Raw genomic sequence first — 27,366 nt, forward strand, 5'->3', positions numbered from 1 at the left:
CCTTTATGTCTAAGGCAAGTACCTTTGGGGGAATTCACTTGACATGTAGTATAGGAGTGTTTCTTCTGATGCTGGCTTTTTTGGTACTCTCTCCTTTACCCTGCTGTAGGTTTCTGTTTCAACATTTTATGCATTTCTCAGGATGGATAAGGTTGGTTACTGTAGTTTCTCATTAGATTTCTTGATCATTATTCATTCTGGTACCATTTTAAAGTTTTTGCCAAAGTACATGTGTGGAAATTAGAATTCTACATCTGTTCAAATAATCATTTTAGGCAGAACACAATTCTTAATTGATTTTCAAGCAGCATAATTGAATAAAAAGAAATCAGAGGAGAAGTAATAGGGTGCATTTATTAGAGTGCCAACCATGGAGTCCAGAAGCTCAAGTCCTAAATTTGATGTATTTTAGCTGTGTTATCAGGGGCAAGTCACTTAACCTGTAAATGATCAAGATAAATTTCTAATTCTATCATTTAAAGAGGCGTTGGCAAATAAGCTTAGGAGAGGAATCTCCAAGTTTCATACTCTATCCTCTCTGTTACCTAGCATGGCTAGTTTAATGAGGAAACTTTTTAAGTTATAAACAAGCTGAAGGCTTCCTTCATGGAGGACATGAAGTCCTCTAAGTGGGAGCTCCCCATGAAAAGGATTTTGAGACTCTTTCTTGTCTTTACTTCTGAATTGTATTTTGTCCTGGAAGGATTCTGGAAGAAAGGCCTCAGGTAGTATACTGTCTTGAGAAGACTGATGGATTTGGAGGTGGCAGAATCTGGCTTTAAATCCCAGTTCTGCTCTTTCCTAGATCTGTGGCCTTGGGCAAAACTCTTCAATCATTTTCCCTTGGCCTTAGTTTCTTTGCATTTTTGCAAGGAGAGAGTTGGGTTAGATGTCTTTGGGACCTGTCTCAGTGGAAATTTAGGATCTTGATTATTATCTTCATAAAAAAATCATTTCTGGTATAAGTTGAGAAACCTGTAAACTTCCAGGTCCTTTGTTAGAAGCATGTATGCATTAGCTCCTGTGATAGAGCCTGAATTAAGACAATGGCTTTCATGTTTGATTGGGAAAAGACAAACACAAAAGTTCACATGGCTGACAAAGAGATGTTGGGGTTATAGTAGCATCTTTTTCTGCTGGAAGATGAGGGAGATAGGAAACATAGGGATCATTTCTGAGGTTGACCCTGGTAATGGTGAGGATGAAATTATATTTTACATATGTGTGTATGCTTATATATATATATATGTGTGCATATATGTATATATGTGGGTGTATATGCATATGCACATATATGAAGAAAAATATATACACATATACCTGCACACATATGTGTTTGTATATGTGTGTATACATATATACTTGTGTATATGTGTATAACTTTATATATAAATATATGTATATAAATATGTCTCTCTCTTTATATATATATGGATTTCCTACCCTGGATATTCCAAGGCAGCTTTTAGATTGGGCTATATGCTAGAACTATAGGATACAGACTTAAGCTGATTTTTAATTAAGTTATTTCCATATTCATATATATGCCTATACTTCTATGTATGTATATATTTATGCTTATCTGAGCTGAACTTTTTTTCTGTTATTCCAGAATCACAAGTTGGATATTGCAAGCTTTTAGTGTTTCCAAAATGGTGTGATCTAGGGCAAAATCTGATAAGTACTTTCCTAATCTGAACTCTGCAAGTTTCTAACCTGGATTTGAGTCTGTGAAATACACTTATTGGATGATTGCTTCTTGGAAATTCCAATAGACTGCTGCTGAACTTAGCCAGTATCAATCAGTTGTAAAGTTGTGCAGGTTCAGAACCACAGCACAGCACGCTCCCCTTTGGTCTAGATTTCAAGCCTTGGTTATTCCCCTGCAGGCTTTATACTATGCTAGATTCTGGGACTATAAGAAGTAGACTTAAGTGGATTTTTTAAAATTGTTAATTTTACTGTATTAGGCTGACTTAAGTTTCCCTTGGCCTTAGTTTCTTTGCATTTTGCAAGGAGAGAGTTGGGTTAGATGTCTTTGGGACCTGTCTCAGTGGGAATTTAGGATCTTTTATGTCTCTTTGAATTATGTTTGACAGATAACTTTATCTTAAAACATTTTATGCCATAGATTAATTTTCTCTTATTTCAGGCTATTTTCTTGGATGATGATGAAGCCAACCTCAAGAAAGCTCGTGAAGTAGGAATGGTCATAATCTTTGTCCAAGATACTGACGTGGCTCTGAAGGAATTGGAAAAATCAACTGGCATACAGGTGATTATAAGCTTAAAGTTGTTGTGTTAATTGTTGGAGCTAATTTTGATCTAAGAATAAAAAGCCTTTTTGATTTAGCCTTTGTGGATGATTTTTAAAAATTCTTTATTGTTCTAAGTCCTTGTACTTTAATTGATTTTTCTCCAACTTCCTACATTTCTTTTTTGTGTGCTTTAAATGTGTTTCTTATAAACAATCTATTTTGGGATTTTAATTGTTAATCCATTCTGCTATGCTTCTATTTTATATATGAGTTCATTCCATTCATATATGGTTATGATTACTAACTATGGATTTCCCCTTCATCTTATTTCTCCCTTCTTTCTCTCTCTCTCCCTTCCTGCTTCCTCCCTCCTCCCTTCTATCCCTACCTCCTTCTCTCTCTCTCTTTCTTTCTTTCTCTCTCTCTCTCTCTCTCTCTCTCTCATACACACACACACAATACACTCTCACTCTCTCTCTTTCTTTCTCTCTGTCTTTCACCCTATCCTTCCTCATCAATGTTTTATTTCTGATCACCACCTCCATGAATCGGCCTTCCCTTTTATTAGCATGCCCCACATTCTTGTCTCCTTTCCCTTTACCTCCTGTAGGATAGAATAGATTACTATACCCAACTATGTATGCATATTATTTATTCCCTCCTTGAACCAAATTTAATGGGAGTGAAGTTCAGTCTCATTTTTTCTCTCTACTGTAATAGGTCTTTCATGCCCCCTTCATGTGAGATAATTTCCCCATTCTTTCTCTTCCTTTTCTCTTCTCCTAGTGCAATCCTCTTTCTTACCCTTTAATTTTTTTCTATCATTCCATCTAAGTCAACTTATAACTGCACGATCTGTCTATGTATACCCCTCCTAATTACCCTAATATTGATATAATTATTAAGAGTTACAAGTATCATCTTCCTGTATAGGGATGTAAATAATTTAACCTTATTGAATCCCTGTTTTCTCTTTCCTGTTTATCTTTTTATGCTTCTTGAGTCTTGTATTTGAAAGAGTTTTTCTGTTTAGCTCTAATCTTTTTTTAAATCTAGAATGCTTGAAAATCCTCTGTTTCGTTGAAGATCCTGAGTGAAATCTTTTTTATAATTCTTCTAACATATATTTGGGCTGGGAAATTGTTTCACCCCACCCTTTTCTTGGTTCTGCAGCTTCAGAATTAATTTTGAGACATTAAATTGTTTGGAGGAAAATTTGGTAGAGCTCAGGCAAGTGCCTGCCTCTTCTTCACCATCTTGCTCAGCCCTCCAGAAAAGGGTTTTATATTCAAACCTCATCATTTTATTTTGGTCAATAGTAATTATTCCTTCAATTCATTATCTCATATTTTTCAGATGCAGTATATTACTTTGTCTTTTTTCTAGCCCTTTCCCTATCTGCTCTTTATTCTTTCTCCATTTCACTTTTTTTTAGCAACACCATTAATTTTAATATATTTCAATATGATGGTGTTATTTACCAAATATTTTCCATATCTTCTACATCCCTAAGGGATGGTATTTGTATCCCAGGTTGGAAGCCCTTTTTGAAGTCTTCTCCAGTTCAAACATGATGGGTTCCTTTGAATAATACTTATATGATCTGATCTCAAGATTCTTCACCATCCTAGTTGCTCCTTCCATGGTTTAGAGGTTTCTTTACCAACCTCAACACCCTAAAAAACACTGAAAATATTTATGGAAGGAGACTAAGGGCTTGTTGTTCATCATAATTTTTGCTTTCAGTTTCTCCACCAAAATAAGATGCGGCCTATTGTGGTACAGCCAAGCAATGTTGTCCATGGATATGTTGAAGTTAAGGTAAGGACAATTAGTTGTGAATGAGGGTGGGCAGGAGTGAGAAATGAGAGTGTTTGTCCATACTGTTGTAGCATTTCACTTCTCCCTACAAGCACTGGTCACCATATTAAAAAAAGGGACAGGAATGTTTGACCAGGCAGGTCATATGAGAGGAGGTAGGTAATATAATAACAATAATTTACATTTGGATTGCACTTACTGTGTGCAAGAATTTACTCCTCATTTGACCATGACAACAAAATTAGGAGGTAGGTGTTGTTATTATTTCCATTTTACAGCTGAGGAAACTGAGAAAAGGAAGTGTAGAGATACTTCTGTATATTTTATGGTTGTGAGATATGGCACAACAATCTCCAAAAAATCAAAAACTATGGTCATCTACTTCTAATGATTATTCTTCTTTCTACATAGTTGTTTGTTTGTTGTTTCTCCATTAGACTGTGAGTTCCTTGAGATGATGAACTGTATCCCCTGCATTGGGCATAATGGCTGTGGTCAGATCTTAAGATAATCTCAGATATAGCTGGTGCTATCAATGTTGAAGACATCCCAGGGTCCCTAATGTATGGCAGGGATACTGAGCAATGCCAAAATAAAGCCATAGCACCCTTTTGCACAAATTAAAGATATACAATTTTTGTGTTAGGATTTATTAATTTCTCATTTTCTAATATTTAAACATGTCATTAATTAGAAAAGTGATATATTAACAACATTTACTATGATAACAGTGATAATAGCTAGCATATATAGAGCAGATTAAGTTTTGCAAAGGGTTTTCCATATGTTATTTGTTCTACACAACAATCCCGTGAGGTAGGTCCTATTTTTATCCTGAACTTTAAAAATTAGATAAATGGGAGTTGTGAAATGATCCAACCATTCTGGAGAACAATCTGGAACTATGCACAAATGGCTTTCAAGCTGTTCATATCCTTTGACCCAGCAGTGCCATTACTGGGTCTGTCTTCCAAGGAAACCATAAAGGAGGGAAAAGGACCCACATGTGCAAAAATGTTTTGTGGCAGCTCTTTTTGTAGTAGCAAGGAATTGGAAAATGAGTAGATGCTCATCACTTGGGGAAATGGCAGAACAAATTATGGAATATGAAGATAATGGAATCTTATTTTCTATCAAAAATAATGATGAATAGGTCAATTTTAGAAAGACATGAAAAGATTTACACGAATTGATGCTGAAAGAAACAAGCAGAATCAGGAATACATTGTACACAATAACAAGAAGAATATGCAATAATATCAACTATAAAAGATTTGATTCTTCACAGTGGTTCAGTGAGCAACTCCAATAGAGTTTGGACAGAAAATGCCATGTCCATCCAGAAAAAGAACTAAGGAGACTGAATGTAAATCAGTACATGCTATGTTCACTTCTTTTCTCTGTTTTTTAATATCTTCCATCATTTTTCTCTTTTGCTTTGCTTTTTCTCTCCCAACATGATTCATAAAGCAATGTGTATTTAAAATTTTTTAAATAGTAATTGAGAAAGAGATTAAATGAATTGCCCAGAATCACACAGCTAGTGAATATCTGAGGCTAGATATAAAAATAAAAAGAAGGGGAAAAACAATCTATGTCCTCAAGCATCTCCCAGTCTGTTATTTTTTTCTCTAACTTGATAAGCAGGTTGTACAAAAGGTTATTTATTTTTGCACAGTTACAATCACTAATCCTTAGGTGCCTTCTTCTAGACATGTTTACCTGGTAACAAGATCTCACAACAATATCCTTAGATGGGAGAAAGGAGCTTTTAAAGCTAGAGATTGAAATGTCCTGTTTTGGACTTAGGGGAGCTGTAAATGGACATTTGAGCTAGTGATATATATGGCCACCGAATCAGGCCTGCTATCAGAGGTAACTTTTGTCTATGTTTTCCCTGAAGTTCACCAAAGGGAGTTTACCAAGTGTGGTAGGGGCCTTCTCCAATTTCGTTTTTTCTTGACATTGTAGGTATTCTGTTATCCATCAGTTATTTATCCTTTCTTATCACCTCATGATCAACCCTTCTTCTTTTTCATATATACATGTCTTCAACGACAGCTTCTGTACTATTTTGCTGTTATTTGTATTGCAGCCTATTCATGCCCTGTTTTGTGTCTCTCTGTTGCTATGAGTCAGTCAACAAGCATTTATTAAAAATTTATCCTGTGACATGAATTATACTAAATGCTAGGGAGATAGTTCCTTATCTCAAGGAATCCACAGTTTAATGGAGAAGCAACAAATAAAGAGCTATGTACAAAGAAGAATAATCTTCAGAAGTAAGTCATCATGACTTTTGATTCTTTGGAGGTTCTTGTGCCATATCTCACAGCCATAAATACAGAGAGATTTCTACCTACCTTCCTTCAGTTTGCTCAGCTATAAAATGGGAATGACAATAGCACCAATCCTAATTTTGTTGTAATGGTTGAATGAGATAATAATTAGCAAATTCCTGCACATAGTAAGTACAATCTAAATGTAAGTTATTATTATCATCATTATTACCTACCTTCAAGGTGTATTGTCAAAACAAAATTAAGATAATTTTTGTAAACCTTAAAGCACAATCTCACATGCTAGCTATTAATATTTAAGATAAAAAGAGCATTGGATTTGGAGTCAAGGAATTGGATTCAAGTTCCGCTCATCACTTAGTACTTGTGGAACCTTTGGAAATCATTTAAATTCTCTGAGTCTCAGTATCCTATAGAATGAAAGGTTGAACTAAGTGACCTTCACAATCCCTCTTATTCCCCTCTCATTCCTTCTCTTCTCTTTCTGCCTCTCTCCCTCCCTTTCCCCTGCATATTCTCTATTTCTTTTCCTCTTTCCCTCCCTTCATCTCTTCCTTCTTCTCTTTTCCTTTCCTCTGTCTCACTCCCCTCCCTCTTCTATCTTTCATTTTCTCCCCTCCTTTTTGCTCTCCCTCCCATTTTCTATTTTCCTCTCTCTCCCTCCTCTATCTTTCTTTTTTCCCCTCTCTTCCTCCTTTTTCTTTTTTCATCTCTCCCCTTTTATTCCCACCCCATTCTTCTCTCTTTCACTCTCCTGCCTTCTCTTCTTTTTCTGCCTTTCCCCCTCTCCTTCTTCCTCCCTCTCTTCCTCTAATGCAGTGTATGCATTGTTCTGTTCTCTCTCTATTCAGTATATGCATAGAATTGGGGAGGGAGAGGAGGAAAGGGAGTGCCTGCTAGACCTTATGGGTGACCAACAACCACATGAAGGCCAGCAGTGATCAGAGAATGTGGAGGCTACGCCTTTGCATCCATTGTCCACTCTACAGTCTCTCTGTCTCTCACACAGCCTGGTATGCAGCAGCATTTCGTGGAGATGGGTTCTGGGCCTGTTGTGGTCCTCTGCCATGGTTTTCCTGAAAGCTGGTTCTCTTGGAGGTATCAGGTAAGTCTCAGCCCAGATTGACTCCATTTTGGTGGGAATGAGTTGAGGGGAAGAGGAGTAGCCTCATTCATGATGAAGAATAGTAAAGAGAGTGTTGAGCATAAGTCAGGTAATACTGATTTATGACTGACAATTACTCAGTAACTCTCTTAAAAAATAAGTGACAAGAGACCTGTATGAGTGGAAAGAGTTTACATAATGGGAGTTGCCTTTATTGTTGAAATCATGAGTCTGAACACTGCTTACTTCTCCATTCGCCCTCAACCAAAAACTCAAAAAACTTACAAACAAAAAGAAACAACTAACTGGGATGTGGGGTCATGCAAATTCTCTGAATTTCTTTTAATTACTTTAGGCCAATAAAAAAGAGAGCAGAACAGGGCAAGGTCATTAATACTAAGTGCTTCATCTCATTCTTTAGATCCCAGCTCTAGCAGAAGCAGGCTACTGGGTTATTGTTCCAGATATGAAAGGCTATGGCGATTCTTCTGCCCCCCCATGATGAGTTCATTTTTATAGAGTTTATCAAATAAGATCACATTTGTAAAAGCATAGTACTTGGCATATAGTAGGCACTTAATAAAAGTTTATTCTCTTCCTTTCTCCCTGCTAAGTAAATTATTCTTTTATTTAAGACTAGTTCCACTGCTTATTAGGAGTATGACAAAAACAAATTATTTCACCTTCTCTGATCCTTATTGTCCTCATTTCTCAACAGTAAGGGTCAGATCAGTTGACATCTAGAGCTCAGATGATATACAATACTGGGTCTAGAATCAGGAAGACACATCTTCAGGAGTTCAAATCTGTCCTCAGACATTGAGCTTCAGCCTAGTGACACTGAACAAGTAAATTATCCCTGTGTCCCTCAGTTTCCTCATCCGTAAAAGGAGCTGGAGTAGGAAGTGGTAAACCACTCCAGTATCTTTGCTAAGAAAACCCTAAATGAAGTCAAAAAGGGTTAGACAGGAATGAAACAACTCAACATCAACAAAAATTCGTCTCTAGGGTCTCATCAATCCTTTCAAACCAAACCCTAATATACTGAGCAGACATCTTGATGCTGTGGAAACAACATTGACTTTTTGAAGTCCTGCTTCTGATGCTTGCTATCAGTTTAACCTGGAATCAATGAATTTAACTGTGTCTCAAAGGCCCCTCTCTCCATGAATCCCTCAGTGTGTAATTTAGCTAGATTGAACCTATTTGTCAGCAGTTCCCTCATTTTTTAAGGGAATGCTTGTCACAGCCTTTGTTTGAAGCCACTTGGCCATGGATAAGATCATTCTCTATTAAGCTTCTTCATATGCAAAGTGGGAATGATAGAAGTACCTGTCTTGCAGGATTATTGTCATCATCAAATTATTTTTTCTTTTTTTATTATACCTTTTTATTTACAAGATATATGCATGGGTCATTTTTTAGCACTGACAATCGCAAAACCTTTTGTTCCAACTATTCCCCTCCTTCCCACCACCACCTCCCCCAGATGGCAAGTTGACCAATACATGTTAAATATGTTAAAGTATAAGTTAAATACAGTATATGTATACATGCCCATACAGTTATTTTGCTGTACAAAAAGAATCGGACTTTGAAATAGTGTACAATTAGCCTGTGAAGGAAATTAAAAATGCAAGTGGACAAAAATAGAGGAATAGGGAAGGCTAGGTAAAGGTTCATAGTCATCTCCAAGAGTTCTTTTGCTGGGTATAGCTGGTTCAATTCATTACTGCTCTATTGAAACTGATTTGGTTCATCTCATTGTTGAAGAGGGCCATGTCCATCAGAATTGATCATCATATAGTATTGTTATTAAAATATATAATGACCTCCTGGTCCTGCTCATTTCACTCAGTATCAGTTCATGTAAGTCACTCCAGGCCTTTCTGAAATCATCTTGTTGGTCATTTCTTACAGAACAATAATATTCCATAATATTCATATGCCACAATTTATTCAGCCATTCTCCAATTGATGGGCATCCATTCTGTTTCCAGTTTCTGGCCATTACAAAGAGGGCTGCCACAAACATTCTTGCACACACAGGTCCCTTTCCCTTCTTTAAAATCTCTTTGGGATATAAGTCCAGTAGTAACACTGCTGGATCAAAGGGATCATATGCTGGATCATAGTTTGATAACTTTTTGAGCATAGTTCCAAATTGCTCTCCAGAATGGCTGGATGTATTCACAATTCCACCAAAAATGTATCAGTGTCCCAGTTTTCCCACATCCTCTCCAGCATTCTGCATTATCTTTCCCTGTTATTCTAGCCAATTCTGACAGGTATGTAGTATTATCTCAGAATTGTCTTGATTTGCATTTCTCTAATCAATAATGATTTGGAACACTTTTTCATATGACTAGAGATAGTTTCAATTTCTTCATCTGAAAATTATCTGTTCATATCCTTTGATCATTTATCAATTGGAGAATGGCTTGAAGTATTATAAATTTGAGTCAATTCTCCATGGATTTTAGAAATGAGGCCTTTATCAGATCCTTTGAATGTAAACATTTTTCCCAGTTTATTGCTTCCCTTCTAATCTTGTCTGTATTAGTTTTGTTTGTACAAAAGCTTTTTAACTTGATATAATCAAAATGATTTATTTTATGATCAATAATGATCTCTAGTTCTTCTTTGCTCACAAATTCCTTCCTCCTCCACAAATCTGAGAGGTTAAACTATCCTCTGTTCTTCTCATTTGTTTATATAGTGTCCTTCTTTATGTCTAGATCATGAACCCATTTCGACTTTATCTTGGTATATGGTGTTAGGTGTGGGTCTGTGCCTACTTTCTGATATACTAGTTTCTAATTTTCCCAGCAGTTTTTGTCAAATAGTGAATTCTTTTTCCAAAAGGTGGGGCTTTTTGGTTTATTAAATATTAGATTGTTATAGTCATTGGCTATTATGTTCTGTGAGCCTAACCTATTCCACTGATCAACTAGTCATTTCTTAGTCAGTACCAAATGGTTTTGATGACCACTGTTTTATAATGTAGTTTTGGATCTGGTACAGCTAGGCCACCTTCATTTGCTTTTCTCTTCATTAATTCCTTTGAAATTTTTGACCTTTAGTTCTTCCAAATGAATTTTGTTGTTATTTTTTTCTAGGTCATTAAAATATTTTGAGTGGAGTCTGATTGGTGTAGCACTAAATAAATAGATTAGTTTAGAGAGTATTGTCATCTTTATTATATTTGCTCGCCCTATCCAAGAACATTTAATATTTTTCTAATTGGTTAGCTCTGACTTTATTTGTGTGGAAAGTGTTTTGTAGTTTTGCTCATATAGTTCCTGATTTTCCCTTGGCAGATAGATTCCTAAATATTTTAGACTATTGGTAGTTACTTTAAATGGAATTTCTCTTTGTAACTCTAAGTGTTGGATTTTGTTAGTGATATATAAGAATGCTGATGACTTATGTGGATTTATTTTGTATCCTGCAACTTTGCTAAAGGTGTGGATTATTTCTAATAGCTTTTTAGTAGAATCTCTGGAGTTCTCTAGGTGTAGCATCATATCATCTGCAAAGAGTGATAATTTGGTTTCCTCATTACCTACTCTAATTCCTTTAATCTCTTTCTCAACTCTTATTGCCAAAGCTAGCATTTCTAATACAATATTAAATAGTAATAGTGATAGTGGGCAACCTTGTTTCACTCTTGATCTTATTGAGAATAGTTCCAGTTTATCTCCATTACATATGATGCTTACTGATGGTTTTAAATAGATGCTACTGTTTATTTTAAGGAAAAGTCCATTTATTCCTATACTCTTTAGTGTTTTTAATAGGAATGGATGATGGATTTTATCAAATGTTTTTCTGCATCTATTGAGATGATCATATGATTTTTGCTAATTTGGTCATTAATATGGTCAATTATACTAATAGTTTTCCTAATATTGAACCAGCTCTGCATTCCTGGTATAAATCCTACTTGATCATGGTGTATTATTCTGGGGATGACTTTCTGTAGTCTTTTTGCCAATATCTTATTTAAGATTTTAGCATCAATATTCATTAGGGAGATTGGTCTATAATTTTCTTTCTCTGTTTTCAACCTACCTGATTTAGGTATTAGTACCATGTCTGTGTCATAAAAGGGATTTGGTAGGACTCATTCATTCCCTGTTTTTTCAAATAGTTTAGATACCATTGGGGCCAATTGTTCTTTAAATGTTTGGAAGAATTCACATGTAAATCCATCTGGTCCTGGGGATTTTTTCTTAGGGAGTTGACTAATAGCTTGTTCTATTTCTTTTTCTGAAATGGGACTATTTAAGCAATTTACTCCCTCCTCTGTTAATCTGGGAAGCCTATATTTTTGGAGGTAGTCATCCATTTCACTTAGGTTATCAAATTTATTGGGATAAAGTTGCACAAAGTAACTCCTTATTATTGCTCTAATTTCCTCTTCCTTGGTGGAAAGTTCTCCCTTTTTATTTTTAAGACTAACAGTTTGATTTTCCTCTTTCTTTTTTCAAATCAGATTTACCAAAACTTTATCTATTTTATTGTTTTTTTTCATAAAATCAACTCTCAGTCTTATTTATTAATTCAATAGATTTTTTGCTTTCAATATTATTAATTTTTCCTTTTAATTTTAGAATTTCAAGTTTAATATTTGATTGGGGGTTTTAATTTAGTCTTTTTCTAGCTTTTTAAGTTGCAAGCCCAATTCATTGATCTTTTCTTTCTCCATTTTATTCAAGTAAGTCTCTAAAAATAAAAATATTAAATTTCCCCTTATTACCACTTTGGCTGCATCCCACAAATTTTGATATGATATCTCATTGTTGTCATTATCTTGAGTGAAATTATTAATTGTGTCTATAATTTGCTGTTTCACCCAATCATTCTTTAAGATGGGGTTATTTAGTTTCCAATTACTTTTTGGCCTATTTACCGCCAACTTTTTGTTGAATTAGTTTTTATTGCATTGTGATCTGAAAAGAAAGCATTTACTATTTCTACCTTCCTGCATTTAATTTTGAGGTCTTTATATCCTAATACATGGTCAATTTTTGTATAGGTTCCATGAACTGTTGAGAAAAAAGTATACTCCTTTCTATCATCATTCAGTTTTCTCCAAAGATCTATCATACTTAATTTTTCTAATATTCTATTTACTTCTTTAATTTCTTTCTTATTTGTTTTGTGGTTTGATTTATCTAATTCTGAGAGTGCAAGGTTGAGATCTCCCACTATTATAGTTTTGCTGTCTATTTCTTCTTGCAACTCTCTTAACTTTTCCTTTAGGAAGTTAGATGCTATATCACTTGGTGCATATATGTTTAGTATTGATATTGCTTCATTGTCTATGCTGCCCTTTAGCAAGACATACTTTCATTTCTTATCTCTTTTAATTAGATCAGTTTTTGCTTTTGCTTGATCTGAGATAAGGATGCCTACCCCTGCTTTTTTGACTTCACCTCAAGCATAATAGATTCTGCTCCAGCCTTTTACCTTTATTCTGTATGTATCTCCCTGCTTTAAATGTGTTTCCTGTAAACAGCATATTGTAGGGTTCTGACTTTTGATCCAGTCTGCTATCCACCTCTGCTTTATGGGAGAGTTCATCCCATTCACATGTATGGTTAAAATTATAATTCTGTATTTTCTGCCATTTTATTATTCCCAGATTATGCTTTTCTTTTTCTTGCCCCCCCTTTCTCCCTTTCCCAGTATTAAATTTATGGGCACTACTTGTGTCATGCAGCTCTCCCTCTTTAGGATCCCTCCAAGACCCTTTGAATCCCTTCCCCTTTCTTGTACCCTTCCCTTATTACTCTTTTCCTTTTCCCTTTTCCTCTCCCACTTTTTAATGAGGTGAGAAAAGTTTCTCTGTAAACCAAACATGTCAATTATTTTCTCTTTAAACCAACTCTGATGAGAGTAAGATTCACACAATGTTCTTCCCCCTCTCTAAATTCCCTCAGATATGATAGGTTTCCTTTGCTTCTTCACAGGATGTAGTTTCTCTCTTTTTATGTCCTCTATTCCCTTTTTCTGACACTATCCCTTTTCCATTTCTACTTCCCTTTTTTATGTTATATCAGTAAAATCAAATTATACATGTATTCTTTTTTTTTTTTTTTGGTTTTTATTTAATAGCCTTTTATTTACAGGATATATGCATGGGTAACTTAACAGCATTAACAATTGCCAAACGTCTTGTTCCAATTTTTTACCTCTTACCCCCCCCACGCCCTCCCCTAGATGGCAGGATGACCAGTAGATGTTAAATATATTAAAATATAAATTAGATACACAATAAGTATACATTACCAAAACGTTATTTTGCTGTACAAAAAGAATCAGACTCTGAAATATTGTACAATTAGCTTGTGAAGGAAATCAAAAATGCAGGTGTGCATAAATATAGGGATTGGGAATTCAATGTAATGGTTTTTAGTCATCTCCCAGAGTTCTTTTTCTGGGTATAGCTAGTTCAGTTCATTACTGCTCCATTAGAAATGATTTGGTTGATCTCGTTGCTGAGGATGGCCAGGTCCATCAGAACTGGTCATCATATAGTATTGTTGTTGAAGTATATAATGATCTCCTGGTCCTGCTCATTTCACTCAGCATCAGTTCGTGTAAGTCTCTCCAGGCCTTTCTGAAATCATCCTGTTGGTCATTTCTTACAGAACAGTAATATTCCATAATATTCATATACCACAATTTATTCAGCCATTCTCCAACTGATGGACATCCATTCAGTTTCCAGTTTCTAGCCACTACAAAGAGGGCTGCCACAAACATTCGTGCACATACAGGTCCCTTTCCCTTCTTTATAATCTCTTTGGGATATAATCCCAGTAATAACGCTGCTGGATCAAAGGGTATGCACAGTTTGATAACTTTTTGAGCATAGTTCCAAACTACTCTCCAAAATGGTTGGATTCGTTCACAACTCCACCAACAATGAATCAATGTCCCAGTTTTCCCGCATCCCCTCCAACAATCATCATTAATTTTTCCTGTCATCTTAGCCAATCTGACAGGTTATACATGTATTCTTTATATATATCCAGAAGAGAAATACAGTTCTCAAGAGTTCCTTTTACCTTTTTCTGCTTCTCTTGAGTCCTATTGTTAGAAATCACATTTTTTGTTTAGAACTGGCTTTTTCCTTAGAAACAAATGGAATTCATCTGTATCATTAAATGTCCATCTTCTTCCATGGAAGAAAATGCTCAGCTTAGCTGGGTAGTTTATTCTTGGCTGCATTCCCAAGTTCTTTTGCTTTTCAGAATATCAGATTTCAGGCCTTTTGATACTTTAATGTGGAGGCAGCTAGATTTTGAGTGATCCTTATTGTGGCACCTTGGTATTTGAATTGTTTTTTCTAGCTCCTTGTAATATTTTTTCCTTGGTCTGATAGTTCTGAAATTTAATATTCCTTGGAGTTTTATTTTAGGGTCTTTTTCAGAAGGTATTTGATAAATTCTTTAAATGCCTATTTTACCTTCTGATTCTATTACATCTGGGCAGTTCTCTTTGATGATTTCCTGTAAATAGTATCTAGGCTCTTTTTTTCATCATAATTTTCGGGAAGTCCAATAATCCTCAGATTATCTTTCCTAGATCTATTTTCCAGGTCTGTTGTTTTTCCAAGTAGATATTTAACATTTTTTTCTAATTTTTCATTTTTTTGGTTTTGCATGACTGATTCTTGATGGTTCAATGAATCATTCATTTCTATCTGTTCAGTTCTGATTTTTTAATGAGTTATTTTCTTCATTAGCTTTTTTACTTCTTTTTGTATATGTCCAATTGAATTTTTAAATATATTGTTTTGCTCTATGGAATTTTTTTCCATTTCACTAATTTTTTTTACTGAGTTATTTTCTTTTTCCATTTCACAAATCCTACTTTCTTGGGAGTTCTTTATCTTTTCCAATTCATAAATCCTGCTTTCCTGGGAGTTCTTTACCTTTTCCAATTCATAAATCCTGCTTTCCTGGGAGTTCTTTACCTTTTCCAATTCACAAATTCTATTTCCCTGCAGTTCCTGGGAGTTCTTTACCTTTTCCAATTCACATTTCAGTATAGCATAACTTCTCTTTCCCTTCCCCATTTTTCTTCTAGCTCTCTTTTAAGATTTTTTATAGTTTTTTTTTTCTAGGAGAGCCTTGTGTGATGGGGATTAGATTATATTCCCTTTGCAGTTTTGTCTGGAGACTGCCTGCTATTAGTCTCCTCACGGTTAAAAACCTGCTTTCTTTCTGTATAGAAGCTATTGATTGTCCTTTTGATTCTTTTACTCATTTTTTAAAGCCTTTAAGATCTGCCTTCAGAGAAAGGAGGTTACCAGCTTCCTCTGCAAAGTAGGGATAGGTATATGGACAGAGCAGTCAGCCTATGGCAGAGTCGTCTCTGTAAATTTTCTAACCAGAGAGGCCACCCCGACCTGGTCTGCTCAATATGCTAGCTTCTGGTTCTATTCCTGTTTGCATTACTCAGGACAAACCTTTTCTGGCAATCTTCCAGATTATCTTCGTCTGGTAAGTTGTTGCACTTCCAATCTTTGTGAATTTTACCAGTCAAGTGCTATTTTTGAGTCTGTATTTAATAATTGGTAGTGAGGGTATGAGAGAGGCTCAGAAAGTCATGTGTGCCTTCTCCGCCATCTTGGCTCCATCCCCAATCTATCATCAAATTATGTGAAGCACTTTGCAAATTTTAAAATGTTCCCTATATGTTATAGTAAAACCTGGGCAGCTATCACTTCCTCTGGAATAAGTAAAGAGATGACTTGACACATGACCATCATTCTGGAGTTTTGATGTTCCAGAATAGGTTTACATGATAGAATAAATTACATGATAGAAATTTTTTCTTTCCTTCAGAAATAGAAGAATATTCCCAGGAAGTCATATGTAAGGTAAGGAAGAACTGTTTGGCAATTTTTTTCAATCCCATTTCACTAATGCAGACTAGCCTCCAGAAACTAATTGAATTCCCTCCTAGAGATAGAAAGAGACATTTGCTTTTCTAAACTTCTATCATCTTAGTCTTTAGTTAACCTAAGTTACTTTCTCAGTATAATGTTGAAATGTGGAAATTGCTTTTGTACGAATCCCCAAAAAGCATGAAGAGTCAATTCATTAGTATTTTTTTCTTTAGCAAGCCAGCTGGTCAACTAATTAGCAAGAATTGCTGAATTCGTGATATTCCAATCAAATTACTTATTTGGATGGTGAAAAAATAGAAAGATCCACTGAAGACTCTAAAATTCAAAGCTTTTTATTTTGTTGTTTGTTTGTTGGTTTGGTTTTGCAAGGCAGTCATGGTTAAGTGCCTTGTCCAGGGTTATACAGTTAATAAATCTCTTGTGTCTGAGATCAGATTTGAATTCCGATCCTCCTGTTTTCAGGGCCACTGCTTTATCCACGATACCATCCCCCCCTTTCAAAATTATTAAGAAAGTACCTTTATTTCTTCTAATTGTGGAGAGAAAATTTTCTTGACACCCCAAGACTCTTAATGACCATATGGCCCCTGTCTTAGATGAAATTCTCTATTATTCATTAAGGAAGGAAAGAATTGGTACATGTGGCTATTAAGCCACTGTTAGTGACATAAGAAAGAGAATGGAGAGTGGAAGAAAAACAAAAGGCCTGGAGAAGGGCAGATATCCTACTTTCCTAAAAGGAGGAGGAAGTACTCACAGTGTACTATGATCTTAATTTTGACTTCTGAAAAATTCTAAAATTTATTATGAATGAGATGGTTAGTGGGCATCTTGAAAGGAAGAGCAATAAGACTCTTGCAGGAATGAGTGATACCAATCTAACCTTACTTCCTTTTTTGTCTTAAGTAATGAAATTTAAGTAAAGAAGTGCAGAACTTGGGGAGTTCTGCAAGATATGTGAAATATTTCATTGGAAAAACAACTGACCTGGAAAATAGATGCAGGAAAGATCATTTTAAAATTACCTGAAAACCATGTGTTTTTTTAAGAGCCTGGCTATCATCTTTTGAGAAATTATCAAGGAAAACTGTCCTGATATTCTAGGACTAGAGAGTAAAATAGAAATGGAAAGAATCCACTGTGAAGACCATGTTTTTTTAAATCAGCAGGAGTCAGGAATTCAGGTTAGGGGAAAATCATCAGTCTTTATTCTCAGTGAAGAAGGATCGGAGGTGGAAGAGAATCGGCGATAGCAATGTGTGCAGCTGAGTCAAGAAGCTAGCTAAATCAGCAGCCACACGACCAGCAGCTAGGAGAATGGAACCCAGGCCCAATCTCTCCCAGCTTCTCTTCCTGTTCCTCTCTCTGCCTCCACCCACCAAGATCATCATTACCTATACAACACATCAGGACTTGCACGGAGAGTGGGCAGGGACCATTCTTTATCCAATCATGTATATTAATAGAGTATAGCCCAATTACTATTTAGCCTCACGTACTTGGGACCTCAGTGCATCAACTCAAACCTCAGCCCATTACAATCCACTGATCACTTCTTAAAAGATCCTAAGATGAAAACTCCCAGGAATATTGTAGCCAATTTTCAGAACTCCTAGGTCAAAGAGAAAATACTGAAAGCATCTAGAAAGAAACAATTAAAATACAGTGGAGCCACAGTCAGGAGAATTCAAGATTAGCAACTTCTATATTAAAGGATCCGAAGACATGGGATATAATACTCTAAAGAGCAATGGAGCTAGGATTACCAACAATAATGATCTACCCAGCAAAATATAGTTTAGAGTGATTCTAACACACTATCGGAGTGATATCTGAAGGTGTTGAGGTATTGAGCAGATATTTCTAACTCTTCTTAATTTTTTTTTCTTCTTTAGGAGTTGATTGTTTTCCTGGATAAGCTGGTAAGAAATTGGGCTATTTCACTATAGAGTGGAAATCATCAGTGAAGCATTCTTGGAAGGAGTGTGTGATTTGAGGTGGACCTTGAAAGGAAGCCAGGATTCTAAGAGGCATAGAAAGGAGGGAGAAAAGTATATTCTAGGGAGACAGTAGAAATAGATGATGGAAAACGAAATCTGTGATGGAATGACAAATTTAAAGTTGGAAGGTATTTTGAAATCAATGAGTCCAAGTATCTTTCTTTATAGATAAGGAAACTGTGATATAAGGTTGAATAACTTACCCAAGATCACACAGACAGTAACTAGCAGAATGGATACTGCAGCCAGAGTCCATTGATTCTAATTTCCATGCCATTTCTAGCTCACGTCTGGGAAATATAGAGCTAACTACATATTGGTTATAGTTGAAGTAATCAGAGCAGATGGAATCTCCAAAGAAAAGATCAATAGAAAAGACAGGTTAAAAAAAAAAGAAGAAAAAAGTAGAAATACGAAGAGCCTTTTAGGATACATTTTGAGGATGTGAAGTACAAAATTAGATTGAAGAAAGAGCAGTGCTTCTAGTGATAGGAAAAGCTTTTTTTAAAAAAAATTTTTTTTTCATTAACAAGCACTTATTATCCCCAGGGGAAGGGGAAGAAAAAACTCTTGTAACCTATATGCAAAATCTGGGAAAACAAATCCCCACATTGGGCATTCCTAAAATGTGCTTATTCTTCTGTGTCTTGAGCTCGTTGCCATTTCATCTGGAGATGACTAACACCTCTGCATCATTGATTGGTTCTTTGGAATCATTGTTGGTAATTGCATTGATCAGAATTCTTAAGTCTTTCAAAGTTGTTTGTCTTTACAATATTGTTACTTTCAAAACTGTTTTCTTGATTCTCACTTTGCACTATCTTGATTAATATAAGCCTTCCCAAGTTTCCCTGAAACCAGTAGGAGTTCACAAATGGCACAATAGGGTATGGGGAGTATTCAGTGATATCAGAGATTAAAAAAAAAGTGAACACTGAGGAGGGGAAGGGGAGAGAGGGAAGCCACTGAATTTGGTGATTATTAGATGATAACTGATAACTTTGTAAAGTTTCCATAAGTATGGTGAGGATGAGACCGAACTGTTAGTCAATCTGTAGGCATTTATTAAGTATCTGCTAAGTGCCAGGCACTAGGCTGGGCATTTCAAAAGAAAAGTAATCCCTGATCTTTAGGAGCTAATATTCTGCTAAGTTAAGTCAAGAATGTTAAAGTGTTATAGACAAGACAGTGAGTATTGGCCACTTGTTCAAAAAGTTTAGAAGGTAGGAAATGGGATGAGAGCTTCTTCAGTGGTTTAGAGTTATCAAGTAGACAATTCTGAGGATTTGGAGAATTTTCAGATTTGAAATAAAGAAGAAGTTTGTGGAGAGAGGTGATAGATACCTGGGGTTGGATAAATCAGAGAATAGAGTTCTTGAAGAAATGCCAACAAACAAGAACAAAAGACAAGAAGGGAGTTTATTTTATTTTATTTTTTTTAAGGAGTTTATTTTAGAAAAGAATTGGGATAACTTTCTTTGAATCAGGATAGGTGAGAGAATAGGTGGATTTAACATCAGATAGATTTTGAAGTAGAGAGAAAAGAAGATGAATGATGGGGCTAGTTGGGGGTAGAGAAGAAAGGAAGCATGGGGTAGTTGTTATGAGGATTATTTTAGGAAATCTCTGACAGATTTTTTTAAAAGACCACTGAGCAGCAGAATTAAATGAAACTTTTGGAATCTCTTTTAGCAAGAATTCTAATTCTTCATGTCCTTGGAACTGTGCATTTGCTGACCCATACTCTATTTTAGATCCCATCTTATATATGTTTCTATTCTTCAGGGTATTTTCCAAGCAGTGTTTATTGGCCATGACTGGGGTGGTGTTGTGGTGTGGAACCTGGCCCTCTGGTATCCAGAAAGAGTAAGGTAACTACAGAACACAGATAATGTGGTGGAATGGAGCCAGCAGAGGGTGAAAAAAGCACCTGTTTCTGGGCCTCAGTATTCTAAACTATAAGATAAAACTACTTGACGTCTAAGGACTCATAACTCTAAGTTTTTATTTGTGATATAGTTTTAGTTATGATCAAATTCCTGAAATTCTTAATGTTAAGACTGATAGGTAGAGAAGGATATAAACTTATTAACACATTAGCAAAGATTAACTAATTGCTCTGAATATGGGCAACATCACTCTTTTCCTCTCATTCCCAATTCTGGATTATGTAAGACCTAAAATCTGAAAATAACATGTAATTAATATTCTTGATACACACACACAAATGCACACACATACACATCTACCTACATACATAAATGACAGGGCAGATTTAATCATTGATGCACTCATGGTAGGGATTTGGTTTGAGCTGGGCCTTGAAGGGTTTCCAAGATTTTAAGGGACAGAGAGAGAAGAAGAAGCTATAATGGAGATTGGTTATATAAAATGAATAGGGGATAGAATGTTACATGTATGTATGTATGAGTGCAAATATCACAATGCACATACATATATATGCACATTTCTTTTCATTATACCTACTATTTATTGAACACCTACTATGTGCCAGGCACTTTGATTAGTTCTGGGAATTTAAAGACCAAAACTATCCTTGCTTTTGAGAAACTTAAATTTTACAGAACAGAAAAGATGTGTACATAGAGAAATCTATATAGAAATAGATCCCACTATCAGTGTGTAAGTTGTATTTAAGGGTTAGTGTGATCCAGGGAACTCAACAAACACCTCAGGGTTATTTGAGAAACTCTCTAAGCCTGCTATCAATGGGGGCAAACTCTAATAGAAACAGAGACCACAAACCATACCTAAAGATTCTTGTATATTGATGTAGAACATTATTTATTAGCATTATCTATTCAATTATGTTTTCATTTCTTTTAAATATTTTCCAATTACTTATTAATCTGAATTTGGGCCCCATTCTGGAGTGTTGTGTCATTGGACACATGTTTAATGCCTCCAATCTGTATGGTATGGTGAGAAGGAATTTTCTCCTCTGAAATATATATACATTGAGGGGCAGTTAGATGGTGCAGTGGATAGAGTGCCACTGCTTGCCCTGAAATCAGGAGGACCAAGTTCAAATCCTCCCTCAGACAAACTGTGTGACCATGGGCAAGTCACTTAACCCCAATTGCCTCAGAGAAAAAAAAGAAATATACATTGAAATCATATGACTCAGTAGCCTTCCTTTACCCTACTTTCTAACCTCTAACCTCTCTCTGCTCCATCCTTCAAAAACTATGTTCAAGGTATTCATTATTTGGTATTTTCTATAGTAGTTTTGGAAGCCAGTATCTTAGAATGTCTTTAAAATTCTGGGATGCCAATTTATTTGGGAGTTTTTGGTCATAGAAATCAGGGGCAGCATATAATAAATGTTGGAACCTCTCTGTTGGGAAATGTCAAACCTTGATATTTAAATCTGGAACATATCTTAAAAAGGCAGAGCCAAGATGGCAGAGTACAGGTAGCAACTCAGCAGAATTCTCCCCACATTCCCCTGCAAATATCTTTAAAATAATTCCTGAAATAGAATTCTGGAGTGGCAGAGCCAAAATCACATTAAGGTGAGAAATTTTTCTAGCCTAGATGACTCAGGAGGTCAGTAGGACAGGTCTGTGACACAGGAGTGGGGGCCTGCACAAACAGCAAGCTTTGGAGATGGCCATGAAAGCAATACCAGCAGCTTCCAAAGCTCTCATCCCAGAGACAGTAAGAGACTGCACAAGTAGTCAGAAAGAGATTACAGAGAACCTGGCACAATTGGCAACTCTATTGCTCATACCTAATTCTGGGTCAAAGTTTCAAAATGAAAATGATTGCTTTTGGTTAGTCACAAGGCAGCAATCCTGGTCACAGTTCTGTGGGGAGAGGATCACTAGCAGGGGAGCTGGGATTCTTCCTGGGTTAGATCAGAGGACAGACTAGAAGAACTATAATCAGACTTGTTTCTAAACCACCTTGGAAGCATTAAAAACTTGTAGACCTCTAAAATTAGCTCTGAAAACAACAGCACAACGCTTTTCCACCTAGAGAGAAACAGAATCCAACCTCAATATAAAGTTTAAAGTCAAGAAGTCAAGTGGAAAAATTAACAAACAACAGAAAAATAATTTAATCACAAAAAAAGCTACTACAATGGCAGGGAAGACAAAGACAAAAACTCAGAAGAAAACAATGGGAAAAGATCTACAAGCAAAGCTTTAAAAAATGCTAATTGAAGCCAAGCATAAAAAGAGTTCCTGAAAGAGTTAAAGAAAGAGATAAGAGTGACAAAGGAAAAGTCAAGGGAAGAAATTAGAATGAGGCAATAAAATTATGAAAAGAGAATTAATAACTTGGTAAAATAAGCAGAAAAGGGGCAGGTTGTTGCCATGAAAAGAATACAGTCACAAAGATTCATCTTCCTGAGTTCAAATTTGGCCTCCAACACTTAATAGATGTGTGACCCTAGGTAAGTGACTTAACCCTGTTTGCCTGGGGAAAGTAAATAAATAAAAGGGTAAATAGATAAACTAAACTAAAAAAGGAAATGGCAAATCACACCAGTATCTTTGTCAAGAAAACCCACAACTGAAAAATGATTGAACAACAACAACAAATGAGCCACAGAAAAGTAGGGAAACAACCAAAACTTTAAAGAATAAAATTGGCCTAATGTGAAAGAGGTACAAAAATTTACTGAAGAAAAGAATTCCTTAAAAAGTGAATAAGCCAAATAGGAAAGGAGATATAAAATTCACCAAAAAAAAATTAAAAACAAAAAAGCAAAATTGGCCAGATGGGAACAAAGCTACAAAAGCTCATTGAAGAAAATAATTCTTTAAAAATAAGAAATAACTCCATGAAAGATCAGGAAACAATAAAAAAGTAAAAAAAAGAAAAAAGAAAAAACAAAACATATAAAATATCTATTCAGAAAAACAACTGGCCTGAAAAATAGATCAAGGACAGATAATTTAAGAATTATTAGATTATCTAAAATCATGATAAAAAAATTAGGTATCATATTTCAAGAAATTATCAAGGAAAACTGCCTCAATATCTTAGATTCAGAGGGTAAAATGGAAATGGAAATAATTCACTGATAACCTTTTCACAAAGATGCCAAAATGAAAACTTTCAGGAATAATATAGTCAAATTCCACAGTTCTTAGTTCAAGGAGAAAATACTGCAAGCACCTAAAAGAAACAATTTAAATATTCTGAAACCACAATCCAGATCAAGATTTAGTAACTTCCATCTTAAAGGAGTGGAGAACTTGTGATATAGTGTTCTAGAAAGTAAAGGAGTTATAATGAAAAATAACTTATTCAAAAAACCTGAGTATAATCCTTAAAGGAAAAAATACATATTTAATGAAATAGAGGACTGAAGCATTCCTGATGACCAGAGCTGAATAGAAATTGTGACATTCAAGCATAAAACCTAAGAGAAGCATAAAAAGGTAAATATGAAAGAGTAATCATAAGAGATTTGACAAAGTTGAAATGTTATATACCTATATGGAAAGATGATACATGTAACTCCAAAGAACTTTCATTATTAGGGCAGCTAGAAGGCATCTACCTACACATCATGGAATGAGTCAAGTATATCAAAATTTATATAATTATAATTTTTAAATGAGGTCATGAAGAGTTAGACCTAACTGAAAAATGTTGGAATAATAAAATTTATAATAAAGAACTAGCCTTAAACTGCCATCAAAAGCCCTTCTATTTCCAAAACAATAATAATAACAAAATTCACCTGACTCCATAATTTGTTTGATTCTCCTTTATTGATCAATACTTAGATAACTTTAGGCAGACTTTGCTCATTATTATTGTCTTACTATTATCTTTTGTCTTATTGTCCTTTACAGATTCTGACAGAAACAGTGCTGGAATTATAGCTTACTACTGTTTCTTTATATTTGTTGTTTTATAAAATCTTGCACAAATGAATAAAATAACTTCTTTTTTGGGTAGTTAAATAAAAACATTAGCATGCAAGCTCATCTTCTGCATGGACAATGAAAGTATCCTCATTATAACTTCTGTAATAAAGAACAATATGTACTTCACACTATTTGCACATGATTTTCGTCTCCACTTCTGGGTCTCTAAGATTTTGAAATCTTTTTTTTCCATGTAGCTTGAAAATGATGTGTATTTGGTAAATTACCAAATTCTATTCTATTAAAAACATTGTTCTTGATTTTTTTTGTCCAGACCATGATTGCAACAAATTGGTCTGTGATGATCCTATGGTTCTAGCACTGTTTATTGACTCAGTTCTCCAGTGTATTTTGAGGTTTATGTTTGTAGTATAATCACCAGTCCATGAAAAAAAAGGGTTCCTCTAATGTATAATTCCAGGTACCAGGTAACATTATAGACACTTTTTCATTGTTATTCAATTGTTCAGTTGTGCCCTACTCTTCATGATTCATGGACTATGTCTATATGGGTTTTCTTGGCAAAGATACTTGCCAGTTCCTTCTCCAGTGTGTCCCTATTTTATAGATAAGGAATTGAAGGCAGAGAAAGATTAAGTGACTTACCCAGGATCAAGCAGCTAGTAAGTGTCTGAGCCCAGGTTTGAATTCAGAGCTCTTAGATCTTCCTGCTTCCAGGCCTAGTGCCCTATCCACTGTACCTACCTAACTGTAGGTAACTACTGTAACTACCCTAAAAATCTTAGACAGTCTTAAAATTTTACAGCATTGTGAGCCTATCACTGCTGTTTCTTGGCATATCTTCATTGAGTAATTATGAATTCTTACTGACAATCCTTCTGTAATTTCTAATGGTAACAACCTGGACCTGAATTGCCATCATAAGCTTCACCCTTTCCCAAAACAAATTTCAAATTGTCATTCATATATTTGCTGTTTCATTGTCACCATATTGTTGGCTAAGTTCATGTGAAGATCATCTGTGGAGAGCCCTTTGATTCCACAATTGGATCTTAGTTCTTTACTGGGCTCCAACTAGAGATGAACTATTTTTGGTTGTAATTAAACAAGTTCATGAAATGTATCTATTACCAGTTTTTTACTATTTCTGTGGATACAGATGGCACTTTCCACCCCATGTCTATTGTAATTGCCTTGAATTGCATCATTGTTGAAAATGTTGTTTTCATTTTAGCCCTACTAAATCCAAATGACATTAATCATTAGCATTAATAAGATTAGCATTATTATTGTCTCCTTAGAGTTCATCAGGATACTTTTTTTTTTCCCTAGGGCAGTGGCTAGTTTGAATATACCCTTCAGACCCGCAGATCCAGCTGTGCCTTTTATAGAAAAGATCAAATCCAACCCAATATTTCATTACCAGCTCTACTTCCAAGAACCAGTAAGTTGAAGAACATGGGAGTAATAATGCTGACTTGTTTCTCCACCTTGTTCTTCCCTTCCTCCTCTAGCCAAATCCATGACAAAGTATTAATTTGCTACTATTTTTTGGCTTCATGATGAAAGAAAGTTTTCTATTCTTCCTAGTTACATTGAGATGTAGAGTTTAGGTGGTCCCTTAAAGTTTTTGCTGGATTCTAGAAATTAAGTAGTCCTAACTTCAAAGAGCTTACCTTATTTTGTGGTGATGTAATGCCAATACACAAAAATAAATACAAAGAAATTTGAGAAGGTAGGATAATTGACAATTAGGAGATCAGAAAAGGCTTTGTGTAAGAAGTGACAATCCAGGTGATTCTTGAAGGGAGCTAGGAATTGCTTTAAATGGGAATTTATCAGGTAGAGAATTTATATCAGGAAAGTGGTATCCCAATGGTGGGGTTCAAGGGAGAGCCTAAAAATGTTGGGGTTCCAGACCAATGTCACAAAGTGTCTCAAAAGAATTTGCAGGCTCAGACCCATCTGCAAATCAAGGACCAGAGTTTATTATAATTGTAATGCCAATTAAAGCAGATTAAATTCCAAAAGAAGTTAGCAAAGAATTAGGAGCAGGAAGATATTTACAGGGAAATGTTAGAGAGACCACATATAGATATGCTAATTTTATGGCATAGAGGTGAAGTTGAGGAGTGGTCTGATTCTGACTTTGTGTGGTAATGGTATATTGATACAAATGAACCTAATTACTATTATTTTTATGATACTAAACTAAATATTTTTATTTTATTTTTCTACAGTAACATATTAAAACAATTTTAATTATTTGTTTTTTATGCTTTTGAATTTCAAATTCTACCGTTCCCTTTCCCTCTCTTCCCCCTCTCTGAGAAGGTAAGCAATCAGATATAGATTATACATGTGCAATCATTTCCATATTAGTTATTTTGTACAAGAAGAATCATATAAAAGAAAAATAATGAAAAAAGTGGAAAATAGTATGCTTCAGTCTATATGTAAACAAAGCCATTTATTTATCTGGAGGCTGATAATATGCTTCATCACATCATTAGTTCTTTGGGATTGTCTTGATTCATTATATTGTTGAGATGACTAAGTCATTCACTGTTCTTCACTGTATAACATTGCTGTTACTATGTACCACTTCTTCCTGGTTCTGCTCACTTTGCTTGTATCAATTCATATAAACCTTTGCAAGTTTGTCAGAAATAATCCTGCTTGCCATTTCATATAACACAGTAATATTCCATCACGATTATATACTTCAGCTTATTTAGCCATCCCCCAGTTGATGGGCAAAAACTAAATATTTTAAAGTTAGTAAAAAAAAAGGAAAAAAGGGACTAAAAATGCAGAAACCCATTCTTATGCCTCCTGGACCCTGATTCTCCCACTTTTCTAGCAGGGACCACCTAAAGTCTGGGTATCCTGAACAGCAGAGCCAAAAACACTTTTCTCCCTTCATCTTTCCTTGGGACAAACCTTGTATATGGTCCTATGAACATAAATATGGAGTTGAAAGGACCCCAGAAGCCATGTAAGGATGAGTAAGCTAAGTAGAGTGATAAATATCTTATTGTTTTAAAAATTATAATGAATCCTAAAAAGGAAAATACACA

At 35.2% G+C, this 27,366-nt stretch overlaps 1 protein-coding gene across 1 annotated transcript in view; it reads left to right on the forward strand.

Moving 5' to 3' along the window:
• LOC100931720 (bifunctional epoxide hydrolase 2-like) overlaps nucleotides 1-27,366 on the forward strand; it is a 35,747-nt gene that overhangs the window by 3,003 nt on the left and 5,378 nt on the right. The window contains 8 exon segments of the mRNA XM_031949267.1: nucleotides 2,153-2,275; nucleotides 4,005-4,079; nucleotides 7,389-7,484; nucleotides 7,906-7,981; nucleotides 16,346-16,383; nucleotides 18,309-18,335; nucleotides 20,199-20,284; nucleotides 25,619-25,730. Coding sequence (XP_031805127.1) covers nucleotides 2,153-2,275; nucleotides 4,005-4,079; nucleotides 7,389-7,484; nucleotides 7,906-7,981; nucleotides 16,346-16,383; nucleotides 18,309-18,335; nucleotides 20,199-20,284; nucleotides 25,619-25,730 — 633 coding nt within the window.

Source organism: Sarcophilus harrisii, chromosome 2 (assembly GCF_902635505.1).
Source record: "Sarcophilus harrisii chromosome 2, mSarHar1.11, whole genome shotgun sequence".
In the NCBI taxonomy this organism is placed as follows: domain Eukaryota; kingdom Metazoa; phylum Chordata; class Mammalia; order Dasyuromorphia; family Dasyuridae; genus Sarcophilus; species Sarcophilus harrisii.